Genomic DNA, 14,038 nt, shown 5'->3' with positions numbered 1-14,038 from the left:
TGTTGATGAATGCAAACAGAGACATGATTGGCCTAAGTGGAAAGATACAATCTAGGCAGAATTAAATTCCTTGGAAAGGCGAAGTGTTTTTGGACCAGTAGTCCAAACCCCGCCTGGTGTGAACCCCGTAGGTTACAAATGGGTATTCACAAGGAAACGCAACGAGAAAAACGAGATTGCAAGATATAAAGTACGACTCGTTGCACAAGGCTTTTCACAAAGACCTGGAATTGATTATGAAGAGACATACTCTCCTGTAATGGGCGCAATTACATTCCGTTACTTAATAAGTTTGGTGGTTTCAGAAAAACTTAACATGTGACTTATGGATGTCATCACCGCGTATCTATATGGAGAATTAAATACTGACGTATATATGAAAGTCCCATAAGGACTTAAGTTGCCCGAAACAACTAACAAACCATGAGGTATGTTCTCAATCAAATTAAGGCGATCACTATATGGGCTGAAACAATCTGTATGAATGTGGTATAATCGTCTCAATGAGTATTTGATCAAAGAAGGATATATCAACAATGTCATCTACCCTTGTGTGTTCATTAACAAATCAAATACTGGATTTGCTGTAGTGGCAGTATATATCGATGATATGAATCTAGTTGGAACTCTTGAAGAGCTCAATAAAAATGTTGAATATCTGAAAAGCGAATTTGAAATGAAACACCTTAGGAAAACAAAATATTGTCTCAGCATGCAGATCAAGCATTGTGCTAATGGAATTTTGGTTCATCAATCATCTTACATTGAAAAAATACTGAAGCGATTTGGCATGGACAAGGCTTATCCACTTAGCACCCCAATGGTCGTTCGTTCTTTAGACATTAAGAAAGATCCATTTCGTCCAAAAGAAGATGATGAATTGGTCATTGGTCCAAAAGTACCATATTTGAGTGCAATAGGTGCTTTATTGTATTTAGCACAATGTACTAGACCAGATATAGCTTTTTTATTAAACTTGTTAGCTAGGTATAGCTCTGCTCCAACAATTCGTCATTGGAAGGGAGTCAAAGATGTTATACGATACCTTCGTGGGACAACAGACATAGGTCTCTTCTACTCAGACAAGTCCACAAATGACCAGATCCTTGTTGGATACGCAGATGCTGGTTTTCTCTCCGATCCGCATAAAGCCCGCTCACAAACTGGATATGTGTTCATTAATGGAGATACAACAATTTCATGGCACTCAACGAAGCAAACATTAGTTGCTACATTTTCCAATCACTCGAAAATAATTGATTTACATGAAGCAAGTCGTGAATGTTCTTGGTTAAGGTGAATAATCCATCACATCCGGAATTCATGTGGTCTACCTTCAAAGACAGACACTCCAACTGTCATTCATGAAGATAATGCAGCCTGTGTTGCCCAGATGAAGAAAGGATTCATCAAGGGTGATAAGACTAAACACATATCTCCAAGGTTTTTCAGTGCACATGAGCTTCAGAAGACTAAAATTATTGAAGTCAGACAAATCTGTTCCAATGAAAATTTGGCAGACTTGTTCACCAAATCTCTACCAAAGTGCACATTTCAGAAGTTAGTGCAGGGAATAGGATTACATCGGCTTACAAATTTGAAGAATGCGAAATTAGGGGGAGATACAATTCAGGGGGAGCATCCATGATACATGCATGTTGTACTCTTTTTCCTTCGATTATGATTTTTCCCACTGGGTTTTTCCTATCAAAGTTTTAACGAGGCAACATAAGCATGCTCAACACCATATCAACAATCCGGGTAAAGTTGTACTCTTTTTCCTTCATTATGGTTTTTTCCTACTGGGTTTTTCCAAGCAAAGTTTTAACGAGACAACTGATGTTGATATGTGAGCATCCAATGGGGAGTGTTGTAAACAGTGGGTATGTTTGCCCACATGTATACAGTAAAGATTCATATGCTAAATAGTGAAATTTTTGTAAGTTTTCAAGGTAGTTGCTCGATAAATAAAGCACTACGAGTGTTCAAAACACACAGATACAAAAAACAATAAGAGAAGAAAGATAAGTTAGAATATTTTCTGCATTCTCCTATTTCTCTTACCTGCAATCATTCTGTTATAGTTAATAAACAAAACAGTGTGATATATTACACCCTATTCGATCTCGCTCATAGCAAAGGTTATTTCTCTAACTTTTGCCTATTTATAACAACAAATAGATATATTCACCATAAAAACACAATAAAGATGTGCCAAATGATTCAATTTTGAAGAGTTCGAATGGAATTACATATTAGATTCGCCGTTTAGGACTGCTTACGTAAGAAGCACTTTTGTTCATCATAAGGGTTTCTGCTAGAAGTGATTTTATTTAAAAGCACGTTGAAATTATTATTAAAAATTCAAATGCTTCCTGGAAAAGCAGTTGGGAGTGCTCCTCTAGAAATTGTTTCTGTGACCTAGAAACATTTTTTAAGTTTTCTTGCTAAACATAGACAAAAGTGCTTATGGTTGGCAGAAACCACTTTTTAGCCCTTCCAAAAGCAGCCGCAAATACGCCCTGGTATATAGATGATGTATGGAATCAACAGCTTGCAGGTCTCACCACAGAACTTTTGTTTTTATTTTTGTACCAAAAGTTATTTTATAGTTCAGATCAAATTCAAAGCAATGGAGGTTTCAAAAGCTTCGAATACAATATTTCATAATTTGTGATCTTTCTCTGAATCATGCATTGGCATAGTTTATAGCTAGAAAGCAACTCAGAACATTCCTGTCTTCCTTGTGTCGAACATCAATTGAACTAATAATTAGCATAATCATAAAAATTAAGGATCCAAAAGACTATAACAGTAGTGCTAACAAGGTGAATAAGCATCATTAGTCCCACAATCCCTCAGAATTAGGTATAGCTAATAATTTACAAATATAAGTTTTCGACAAATAGGATCAGTGATTGGGTTGTTTTATCACTAACTGGTTGAGGAAGGGGTCTAAACTTTGGTTTGTAATTACTGCCTCTAGGTTTGGTAGAATTGAATTGAATTGAATTCAAGTCCCTCTAACTAACTATAGCAGGTATTTGTCTCGTTAAAGTACAAAACAGTTGCTGGTGAGACACAAATAGATAGGAGTTGTTCTGTTTCCGATTTTGATCTTTAGCTAGAAGCCTAGTCCCTTCATCCATGACAAGTTCACCCACATTGTCGTTGCTATTAATTTAAGTGCAAAAGCTAAAGTTACAAAGGAACACAACAGATGGATTGTGACATTCTAACTGTTGGGTACCCTAAATGGTCACACAATCGCTTATGGATAGGCGACATCCCTACCTGCCCAGATAGGTCAACGGTCTTTTGCAAACTTGTAAATTCTAAGGTTGTCCACATCCTCCTGAAGAGGGGATGACACGGTCTTGACATTCAGTGGACCATTGTGAAACAAGGAAACTAGATGGGGCTGGGAAAGGTAAACGTAGAGTAACACAAAAGGAACATTTCAAGAACCAAAAGACCAAGCAGAACAAAGGAAGCAACGATGTTTGGGGAGTTGATGTTTTCAAAGTTTATACTTATTGAGAAAATGTAGAGGCAAAATATACTAATCATAACCCTTAAGGGGTTAAACAGACACAACAATCCTAATAACAATACGAAACTAAATAACAATCATATCATTTAATTCAGAAAACCAGATCACTCGCGTTCTAATCAGGGGACCAAATATCCGAAGGGAGACTATCTTAAAATTTTAATCACAAGTTGTAGATGATAATCATGTCAAACTTGTTACTAATTAAAAACATAATTAAGAACTCAACATATAAAAGATCAACATAACCACCAAACTACATCAAGACTTGAATTATTTTCTTGTTACGATCTCTTTTAATTTCAAAATTATCATTCACATTGAAAGAAAAATATTGTACTACTAAATTTTTTAATGCTGATGCTCCCCTAGAAAAACGACTGAAAAATATTATTGCCCCCCGTTCCCACTTAAGCATTATGTGCCTACTAACGGGATGTCATCCTGTACCTCCACAACACACAAGAGACTACTAAGATGGCATCCCAGACCTCACCACACGATGAGCCTTAATACTTTTGGGTGACAACAAACTACCCATGTATTCTCTTCAAAAGAACTATAATAAACATACCGACTCTTCCTTTTCCTCTTCCTAAATTATCTATTGAACAATGATTCAGACGTTAGATGTTGAGATGAACACTTGCAGCTCGGATAAATTGGCTATATCCGTCTATAAAGAACAATCCAGATTTTCATATTTTATCTATGTCGTTCAAGAAACTTTTAGTTGATCCGTGTATAATATATGATGTGCTATTAAAGACATAAACTCACTAGAAAATTGAAAACCTAAATGTCTTTTAAATTGATATTGCATAATTATATCATGAGATGGAAAATAAAGCAAGAGAGGAAATCTCAACGTTTTATTTTGACTTTGGGAAAACTAACCTAAATTATCGTCAAATATGTGATTACCAATAATCTCCACATGAGCATGCCCCTTCTTTGAAGTGGTGAAACCGATTTGCATCTCGAACAATGATAACCCTTTGTGTTATAGCCGATACAAACTTGATAAACGAGTGGCAGTCACCACAAACCCTAAGATTTTTTGTAATTCTGATCGGAGTTCCATCAGCAGTAGCAAGGAGACCAAATGCAATTGCCAACTTCTCACTATGTGAAGACAACATACCCAACTTCACTTCCTCGTCAACATCATGTAACACAAAATTTGTATCAGGGACATAACCAGCCAGCTCCAACTTCTCATTCAAACTCTTGATCATCGCATAAATCTTTTCTGACCATGGATGAGACCTATCGCCCACGCTAAATTGGTAAATTTTGTTATCCACTTCAATCCAAGTCAAACCCGGAATTTTCTTCAGTTTCCTCTGGGTCATCAGATCTCTCATTTTTGACATTTCCTTCCACCTACCTTCTCGTGCATATATATTTGAAAGCAATACATAATGCCCTGCGTTTTCTGGCTGTAGTTCAAGAAGAGAATTCACTACCTTTTTTGCCAGGTCTACATTCCCATGGATTCTACATGCGCCAAGAAAAGCTCCCCATAACCCCTCATCTTTCTCAACTGCCGTGCTCTCGACTAATTTTAAGGCCTCATCAAGTTTCCCAGCACGGCCCAAGAGATCAACCATACAAGTATAATGTTTGACATCTGCTCTGACAGCATATTCATCCCACATCGAAGAGAAAAACCGAAGACCCTCTTCGATCAAGCCTGAATGACTACAAGCATATAATAGTGAAATAAAAGTTATTGCATTTGGTGACACTCCACTGCTTAACATCATTTCAAAAATATCAATAGCTTTTCGGCCGTGGCCATGATAACCATACGCTGCAATCATAGCACTCCATGTTATAACATTCTTTACGTGCATCCTATCAAAAATTTCCCTAGCAGAATCAACACATCCGCACTTAGCATACATATCAATCATCGCCGTTCCTAAGATCACATCCAACGAAAACTTATTCCTACATATATAATCATCAACAAGCCTGGCTTTATGCATAGCCCCCAATTTTGCACAAGCATTAACAACAGTAGCCATAGCAACCTTATCCGGTAAAACACCTTCATCAACCATCCGATCAAACAAAACCAAAGCCTCATCAGCATTCCTGCACTCAGCACATGCACCAATCATCACTGTCCAACTCACAAGATCCCTGCTCTGCATATTATCAAACAGTTGGCGGGCATCATCGATAACCCTACATTTCGCATACATGTCCACGAGCGCAGCGCAAACAAAATTATCCGAAACCAACCCATGCTTCAACACAATGCCATGAACCAACCTGCCCATTTGCAGGTCCATCAAATCCCTACAAACCCTAATCACAAAGGGCAATGTATAGTTATCCGGCGAAACACCGCCTCGAATAAGCTCCCTAAATGTTGCAAAACCACTGGTATAATCACCAGCCTTCACAAACCCACCAACCATTACACTCCAAGAAACTGCATCTTTCTCCTCCATCCCACCAAACAGAGCATAAGCTTCACCCAGCACGCTCTGCTGGGTGTACATATAAAGCAGCTTGTTTGCAACGGTGAGGTTTTGGAGCATTCCATTGGCAGTCACTTGGGCATGGACTTGTCGGATGTGAAAGATGTTTCTGGAGCTGAGCAGGACGTTGACATAGAATTTGGGGTCCAGAGTTTGGGGAAAATGAGGTTGGGCGGGGACAGCCGTGGTGTTTGTAACAGCAGCAGCTGTGGAGAACAATGGGAGTCTGAGGATGCCATGGTTGGGGTCAAGGAAGGTCTGGTTTTTCAGTTTGAGCATAACAAGGTTGTCGGAGTTGACAATGTTTCAAACAGTCTTGGAGTTTGTAGTTTCAGAATGAGACAGCACGTCACGGATTTTCTACGATGATCTGAAACATGGAAAATCCGGGTTTTTTAAGCATTAGATCTTTTATTTAAAATTAAAAAATCTAAATCTAAAGGTTAAAAAGCTCAAACTATCTTATACTCCGTAACATCATAGAATTTTTCATTGAATCATACACAAATATAATATGGGGATCTTGTTTCAAGGTTTCATGAGAATCGAACTTGAAACTTTAGATACCATCTTTTTTTTGTTTTAAAAGTAAAATGGAATTAGGGTATATTCCCTTTTCCTTTCTCGAAATCAGGTTATCATAAATTCATGAGGTTTGGGAGGATATAATTTAAGACTATATTTAAGCGTACTTAAGATTCTTTACTTACAAGTTACAAGTCGATTTTTTGACGCAAGTTCTACTCAAGCTCTTGTAACATTTGAACGTTGAAGAGCAAAGTACAATCCTATGAATTTTATTTCAATATTTGCCTTCACCAGTACAGAGACAATAAGAGAAGGGAGAGGAAGAGGAAGAGATTGGTGGCACCGGCAGCAACCGCGAAATCATGGCCGGCATGGAAGGAGATAACGAATCAACGTAAACGCAAAAAGAAAGATAAAACTTGCAAATGTGGTTGAACAAAACACCATTGATTGAACAAAATTAAACAGATGTAGGTTTTTTCTGCCTCCAATATAAATTCCTACGTATATCGAGCTACACTGCTAAATCCAAAGACAGGATTTATTGGTACACCGACTGCACCAGGAGCAAACCATACACCCCCAACTTCCACTACACTCTGCTACATTATATTTCTCAGAAGCGAGAAAAAGTGTAAAATAATGATACAAATACAAATTCCATTTCATGCGGGTAATCGAGCGATGATCATCGCGCCACATTTAGTTCAGTTGTGTAAGCGGAGTGCGAGGTATAAGCGACGGTTTCAACTCCTTCACATCGAATGACTCGTAGGAATTGTTTTCCCGGAACTCCTCCACAAGAGCTTCCATTGGCATGGCTCGAAGTGACTCAATGGTGCCCTTGCTTGGAACTTCCGGCTCTGACTTTTCCGGCGTAGATCCACTAGGTTCATAGTCCTACACGTTCATCAAAACATAAATCATGAACCGAATTGTAAATGAGCACATGAAGTAAGAAGAATAAAATTCTAGATATCTTGTTACTTTTCCTTTAATATAAATCAGTAGACAAGTAGGAGAATGTGCTCAAGCACAATTTATTTCCAGTTCTGAAGATAGTCATGACCGATAAGTAGATCATAATAGCAAGTGTGGAAAGAAAGCTCACCAAATAATGGTTCTGGAAGGTTTCCCGTGCCCTCTCCTCAATTGAAACAGCTTGGCCCGAGTGACTCTCCCGGAAAGTCTCAAGGGTGTTTGTATGAGCCTTGATAGTCTCTAAGATTTTAGATATAGATTCCTGCTCCTGCTCACGCACACCTGTAGGAGATTTCGGTAAAATATAACCAAAGCCAGTAGCAACAGGGATAAAAAAAAGCAATATACTGCACGTATTCAGGTCTCTAATGTATTAAACTTTGCCTACATTTCATCATCGTTGCCCAACTTCATTTTTCAAATTCAAATGCATGAAACAATGAGTCAGTTGTAGGTTTTACACTCTAACAACCAGTTAGATCATGCGAACGCTTATTGCTTGAACAATACAATTATCAGAAAGATCACAAAACATTTGAACACAACTCATCACTGCTCAACAGATTCAGGATATGTTAAGGTAAGACAACAAAAACTTACTATCAACATGCTGAAGGACATCATCAGTATTCTTTGCCACATCTTGCTCAACTGCAGCCCTCACTGAATTGATCTCGACATCATGTTGCTCATTACTGTCCGAAGCATTCCTGCAATAAGAAATATTTAAGGATTAAGGGTAATTGACATGAAATGGAACAAACAAAATCTATGATGTTATAAGAATGATAAACGTGTCCCCTTATTGTTTAAAAGTAGAGGCCCTTTTATCTGTTAAATTTAAGAAGCACAGATCGTTCTCCAGTACATTTTCTTTTCAAGAAGACTAATGGGGTTGCCCATACAAAACTTAAGCAAAAGCAACAAATCCCTGATGAACAAGATGTGAAAAGGTTTCCCTACCTGATAAGTGACAGCATAGCTGAAACATGTTTATTTCCCATATCATTCACAGACTCCTGTGTCTTTTTCCAGTGCTCCAAAGCTGTATCAGCAGTGCTTACACTAACAAATAAAATAACAGAACAAACATCAGCATTCAAGAAGAAAAAGAATATGGATCAAGAGTCGACATGAAACATGATACACTTACCTTTTTTGTAGAATAACCTCCATGCGGCAATGTTTAGCAGCAGAATAGTCAACACCATCCTTAGCATCATTTTCCGCTTGCATTGAAAATTCCAGCCATTTTCTTTTTGCGTCTGTGGTAATACCCTCCATGGAGGAAACATGACCGTCCATGAAATACTTGTCTGCAATAGCACTTTCTTTGAAGCCAACAAGCTTGGCATCCACCTGTCAGTTCAACAGTCATTCATTTCAAAATGAGAATGAATAAAAATATCTGGAGAAAATTATAATAAACCAACAATGGAAACAAACCATCTCTTTCTGACGGCACATGTGAATGGAGACTAAACTAGAGATATCAGCAATAAGCTTCTCTGCATCAGACTTTGATTGCTCCTGTGTGACATACACTTGGGATGTCAGAAATTTTTCAGAAGAAAATATATCAATGCAGATATATCTGTGCAGTAATTGTCTATACCTCATAAGCCTTCTGAAATTCAGCAATGCTATTTAATTTAATATCATTGGTCTGCCCCACATGATCTTCAAGCCTCTTTGATTCTTCCAAAAGCTTGTGTAGGAATCCTTGAGAGTACTCAGAAATGTCTTTTATTTGCTCAATACTCGAATTGAATCTCTGTTATGCAGAAACCAAATAAGAAGATATTGAAAAAGCAGAGCGGGACCTGATGTGCTACAAACTTATTTTTTTTCCCCATGCTATGCAAATAACTGATGTGCTACAAACTTAATTTTCGTAGATTAAATTATAAATGTAATAAGGTAGAAGTCAGAGCAGGACCTGTTTCAATTCCTTAGCAAAAGCTGTCATTTCACCCTGCTGTGTTGAGAGACCGCTCTGAAGATCCTCAAATATTGTAGCTGCTTCACCAGCCTCTGAAGTTAGAAACTGATTCCAAGAAAATACAAAAAAAAGTTGGTAAAAAGGGTTAGCGGCAATCAGAAAATATCCATGGTACAAAACTGATATGTGCAACAGGGGAACTCCATCATTGCTACCTACTTCTTCAACAGACTGCACATTAGAAGAAGCCAAACATGAAATTTCCTCTAGACCAGCATTAGAGCTCGCCTTGTGCAAACGCACAACATTTTCCACTGCCTCAATATGAGAAAGATACAAAGTCCTTGAAGATGTCAATTTACTCTTCATGTCCATAATTGCCTAAAATCAAGAAGTCCAAAAGCAAGAAGACATCATTAAAAAACAATCCTAACATAAATGAACCTCATAAGAGAGAAAAGCAAGGGAAAGTTTCAAATGATACCTTAACATGTGCACTTAAAAAAGAATGACAAAGATTCTCTACACACTGAAGGTGTTCATTCTGATGAGACATCGATGTTGCTACAATCTGGCAAATAGAACCAACTTGTTTGGCTAGATCTTCCTGGTAATTATTCACTACCAACCTATTATCAGCACTCAGCTTGTCCTCTCTACCTGCACAGTATCACATCATAAACACAAAAACTTAGTAAATTTGATTGACAATTAAAACAACTTAAATATATTTGCTTGTTGAGGGCTACAAACCAATTTTTAGAAACAAGGATGCATTATCGTGAAGTGCTTTCTCCAAGTCAGATTGCAAATTGCATGCTTGCTGAGCCAAAGCATTTTCTGCCATCCATTCAATAATATCAAAACAAACACAAATGCAGAAAACAATCAAGTTCAAGAAATTAAGGATTCAGACAGACCAGCTTTCTTCTGCTCAGAAATGATAAAATCCCTCTCCTTCAAAGCATACCGGCATTTCATCAATTCTTCCTCAGTGGTAGAAAGTAACTTAGTGGTATGGTTCAAAGTTTTCTGCAACATCATTTTACAATGAGTTTTCAGAATCTATAGCAAAAAAATCCTTACCCAAAATACCAGGAACATGAGTAGATGAAGATAGCTCACCTCAGTTGAATCAAGCTTGCTACTCAATTCATAACACTGTCGAACCTGGAGATCATATTTATTCTGCAACTCCTCAAATTGCTGTTTATAACATGCCACATGTAAAAATGAAGTTAGATATCGCCAAAAAACCAAAAATAAGTCAATGACTTATCTTTAAAAAAATGTCGTATGGACAAACCTTCTGATGGTTTTCTATTACAACCCCCATGTTCTCAATCTGATCAGCCATGGACTACACACAAGAAAAAAGGGAATAAGTACAGCAAAAAAAAATTAACAAGACCTCAGAATCAGCTAATCAATGAAAGGTACAACGTCTTTCAAAATATATGGAAAGAGTTGTTTTTGCAAAGCCATAATAGCAACCCCCCACGCCCACCACAAACAAAAAATGGAGAAAAGAAAAGTTAAGTTTCACAATACAAAAACTAAGTAAGCACGGCCTTCTAGAAAGCAGCAAACAAACATTGTACAGAAGTACCTCAGAAAAGCTATCAGACAGATCCAAACACAAATAATATCCTTAACAAGCTAAAGGAAAATATTATACCTTCCTTTCACTTTCTTCCTGATAGTATCGCTCCTTCGGGATATAAACACCATTCTTCTCACGCGCAGCATACACCTCTGAACACAATCACAATATTAGAAACAATCACCATATGAAATTACAGAGACACTTTACTTAAACCGGCAGCCAAAGTGTCTGACCTGCCTTAAGCCGTTCAATTTCACCATAAAGATCCTTGATAAGAGTTGATTTCATCATTTTTTGATTCACCTACAAATGGTTGAAATACAGCTCTTCATCATTTTATGAAACATTAAAAGACAAAAGGTTTCAACACTTAACACAGATCACATACGACAGTACCATTGTGCAATAACACAAAATAACAAGAAATACAAACATAAAAAGTGAGGATTGTAAACTCGTCCAAACTATAGTCTTGACAGAAGAAAAGACAGATTACTTGTGGAACCAACAGTAATCACTCCTAAAGTTTGTAACAATGTACAAATTCACAAACCAACAGTAATCACTCCTATAGGCATGTAACGGTGTACAAATTTGCCAAGAAGACGAATTCATTATTGTATTATTCCAGTAACAAAAGAGCCTGTAGTTTTCTATGCACCAACAACAAACTTCCCTTAGACAATTGTTGTAGAGTTGACCAAAAAGATCACAGTTGAGAAACATATATCAGATAAAGAAACTATGGGTACCATTATGAAATAACAAACCTCAGGTTTATTTCTTATATTTTTCGCTCTGTGTGCATAATCCAGCGTACTCAAAGTTTCCTCAAGACAGTGCACAGCAGGCGATACTGTAGCTATGATGCAGGTCTTTGTTCTTCCTCCAAGTGAATCCCGAAGTAATCGTGTTAGCTTACTATCCCTGATTTCAAACACGACTCTGTTATTAGAACTGGGAAGAACAACGAGCATAGGCGTAGAGATAACAGCAAACAAGTGCTTAGCAAACCTGTATGGGATATGCCCAAGATGTTCCACCAGCGCATTGATTACTCGCCCTAAAGTCAGTAAACTTTTGTTGATTTCTCCGGCTTCCCTTGCACGACCCTAATAATTGTGAGAGCGCAAAATTAAGAACAGTTTAAGCATAAATTTAAAAGAGCAATTCCTATCACTACAAACAAACTTGAACAGTCAAACTGAATTGCACCTCTCGAGCACCCGAACGAGAAATGTTTTCTGAGCCAGCCAAATCAACCAGATTCAACTTTCCACATTTGATCAGCTCTTCACCTTCTGGGGTTGCTTCTTTAATGTGTATGGTGATGGAAAAGAGAGAATGTGACCGACTGAAATTGACAAAGTAAAATACCATAAACAAAAGTTGACACTGAAAACTGAATACATGAAGTCAGTCAAAGAAGCATTTTCATTACCTTGACTGCTTGTTCAATAAAGTTTCAGCAGTACGACGTTTAGAAGACCCTCTTTCGAGTAGAGTGAAAATCTCATTCGCACTCGTCACAATTTCCTCCTCCAAACCTCTTACAAGGACTCCACCTTTCCCATCCTCCATCAGAGGCAGCTGCTTTTTCTGCTTATCTTCCAAAGAAACTCTATTAAGTTCCTCTGGAGCAAGAAGATCAGTAATCTCTTCATTGTAAAGCTCTAAGAAAGTGACTTTCACACTGTACTCTGCATTCTGGCCCTCAAGGGTATCGAAAATCTGCTGGACAGCCCTTGGAATAACTCCAGCCTCGGGAGGCAATTCTCCATTAGGCCCAGTCTGTTTAAATAGACCATGACATCAAAAGATTTAAATGACAAAAACTTGGACAACATCACCACAAAACTCAATACGAAACCGCAACACCATACCTTTGCCCTTTTGCATTCACCCTCCATTGTGTATGTCTTACCGGTACCAGTTTGCCCATACGCAAAAATGGTACAGTTGAAGCCTTCCAAGACTTCGTGCACTATTGGAATCACAGCTTGATCATAAAGATCTCTTTGCTGAGCATTAGGACCAAAAACCTACAAGTAGAAGCCACAAAAATTAAAAATTAAAAATTTGACCATAACCATACCAATTTCAAAATTTCGAAAATCCGAAAAATCAACATTAAAGAAAACAATACTTGGGTTGAAGGAAAAGACCTTATCGAAAGTGAAAACCCTATCGATGTGTTTTCCGGCAATGTTCTGAGACACGGCCACTTCCCTCTGGTACTCATTGCAAGTAATAACCTGCGGGGCATTGCTCCGCAACTCATCCTCACTAAACGGCCTAAATCAACAATTTAAGTAACAATTAACAAAATCGCAAAGTAATTAGGGATTTCAAAAATTCAAAAATGTCGCCTTATAACGATTTTGAAAAAGCCTAACCCTAAAGAGAGAAATGAAGTGCGGGAAAGGGTAAATACCTGCAACGGAGAAGGACCTGGACGTTAACGCCCTTCTCTTTCTCGTGGCGGCCGGACATTCTGATGCGGTGGCGAGAAGGCGACGGAGAATCGGTCACACCTATGATGGGCTCACTTGTAGTAGATCCGCTTCCTCAAATGCTTCTCTCTCTCTCTCTCTCTCTCTCTCTCTCTCTCTCTCTCTCTCTACTGGTCTGAAATGGGAGGAGAGCGGGATGAGAGTGAGATTTGAAATTTCGAGAGGCGCTCTCTCTCTATAAATATATCTACGGCTCTACTTCAAAGTTCAAAGAATGTTACATCGGACGGTCATGATTGTTCGATTTTAATTTTCAATTTCTGTCGGCGTGAATGGACTGTATTACCCTTGTTTCTTGCCTCAAATAACAGGTTGACCTGGGCCTTTATGTTTTGCGGGCTCTGGTGGCGGCGCAGTTTTCAGGTGGTTTGGGCCGTGTGGGTATGAGAGACTGCTAACTTTAGGCCTTTGGGCCGGCCT

At 38.1% G+C, this 14,038-nt stretch overlaps 2 protein-coding genes across 2 annotated transcripts; both read right to left on the bottom strand.

The window, feature by feature from the left end:
• Window positions 1-4,340: 4,340 nt before the first annotated feature.
• LOC126593993 (putative pentatricopeptide repeat-containing protein At3g23330) lies at window positions 4,341-6,475 on the bottom strand. The gene has a single exon (XM_050260192.1). It carries the CDS (start codon window positions 6,325-6,327, stop codon window positions 4,474-4,476), a length of 1,854 nt encoding a protein of 617 aa, XP_050116149.1. The 5' UTR covers window positions 6,328-6,475; the 3' UTR covers window positions 4,341-4,473.
• Window positions 6,476-7,007: 532 nt separating this feature from the next.
• On the bottom strand, window positions 7,008-13,771 carry LOC126593992 (kinesin-like protein KIN-5C). The gene is made up of 23 exons (XM_050260191.1): window positions 13,540-13,771; window positions 13,271-13,400; window positions 12,989-13,147; window positions 12,547-12,896; window positions 12,321-12,459; window positions 12,120-12,217; window positions 11,876-12,032; window positions 11,339-11,408; window positions 11,178-11,254; window positions 10,806-10,859; window positions 10,625-10,705; window positions 10,420-10,531; window positions 10,253-10,339; window positions 9,984-10,159; window positions 9,719-9,880; window positions 9,497-9,604; window positions 9,173-9,331; window positions 9,004-9,087; window positions 8,711-8,916; window positions 8,521-8,622; window positions 8,158-8,267; window positions 7,688-7,839; window positions 7,008-7,476 (listed from the first exon to the last, which is right to left on the bottom strand). Exons 1-23 carry the CDS (start codon window positions 13,596-13,598, stop codon window positions 7,279-7,281), a joined length of 3,030 nt encoding a protein of 1,009 aa, XP_050116148.1. The 5' UTR covers window positions 13,599-13,771; the 3' UTR covers window positions 7,008-7,278.
• Between the last annotated feature and the right edge of the window lie 267 nt (window positions 13,772-14,038).

Source organism: Malus sylvestris, chromosome 12 (assembly GCF_916048215.2).
Source record: "Malus sylvestris chromosome 12, drMalSylv7.2, whole genome shotgun sequence".
In the NCBI taxonomy this organism is placed as follows: Eukaryota; Viridiplantae; Streptophyta; class Magnoliopsida; order Rosales; family Rosaceae; genus Malus; species Malus sylvestris.
Note: the sequence above shows the minus strand (reverse complement) of the source record. Positions and strands in the feature narration are given on the sequence as shown.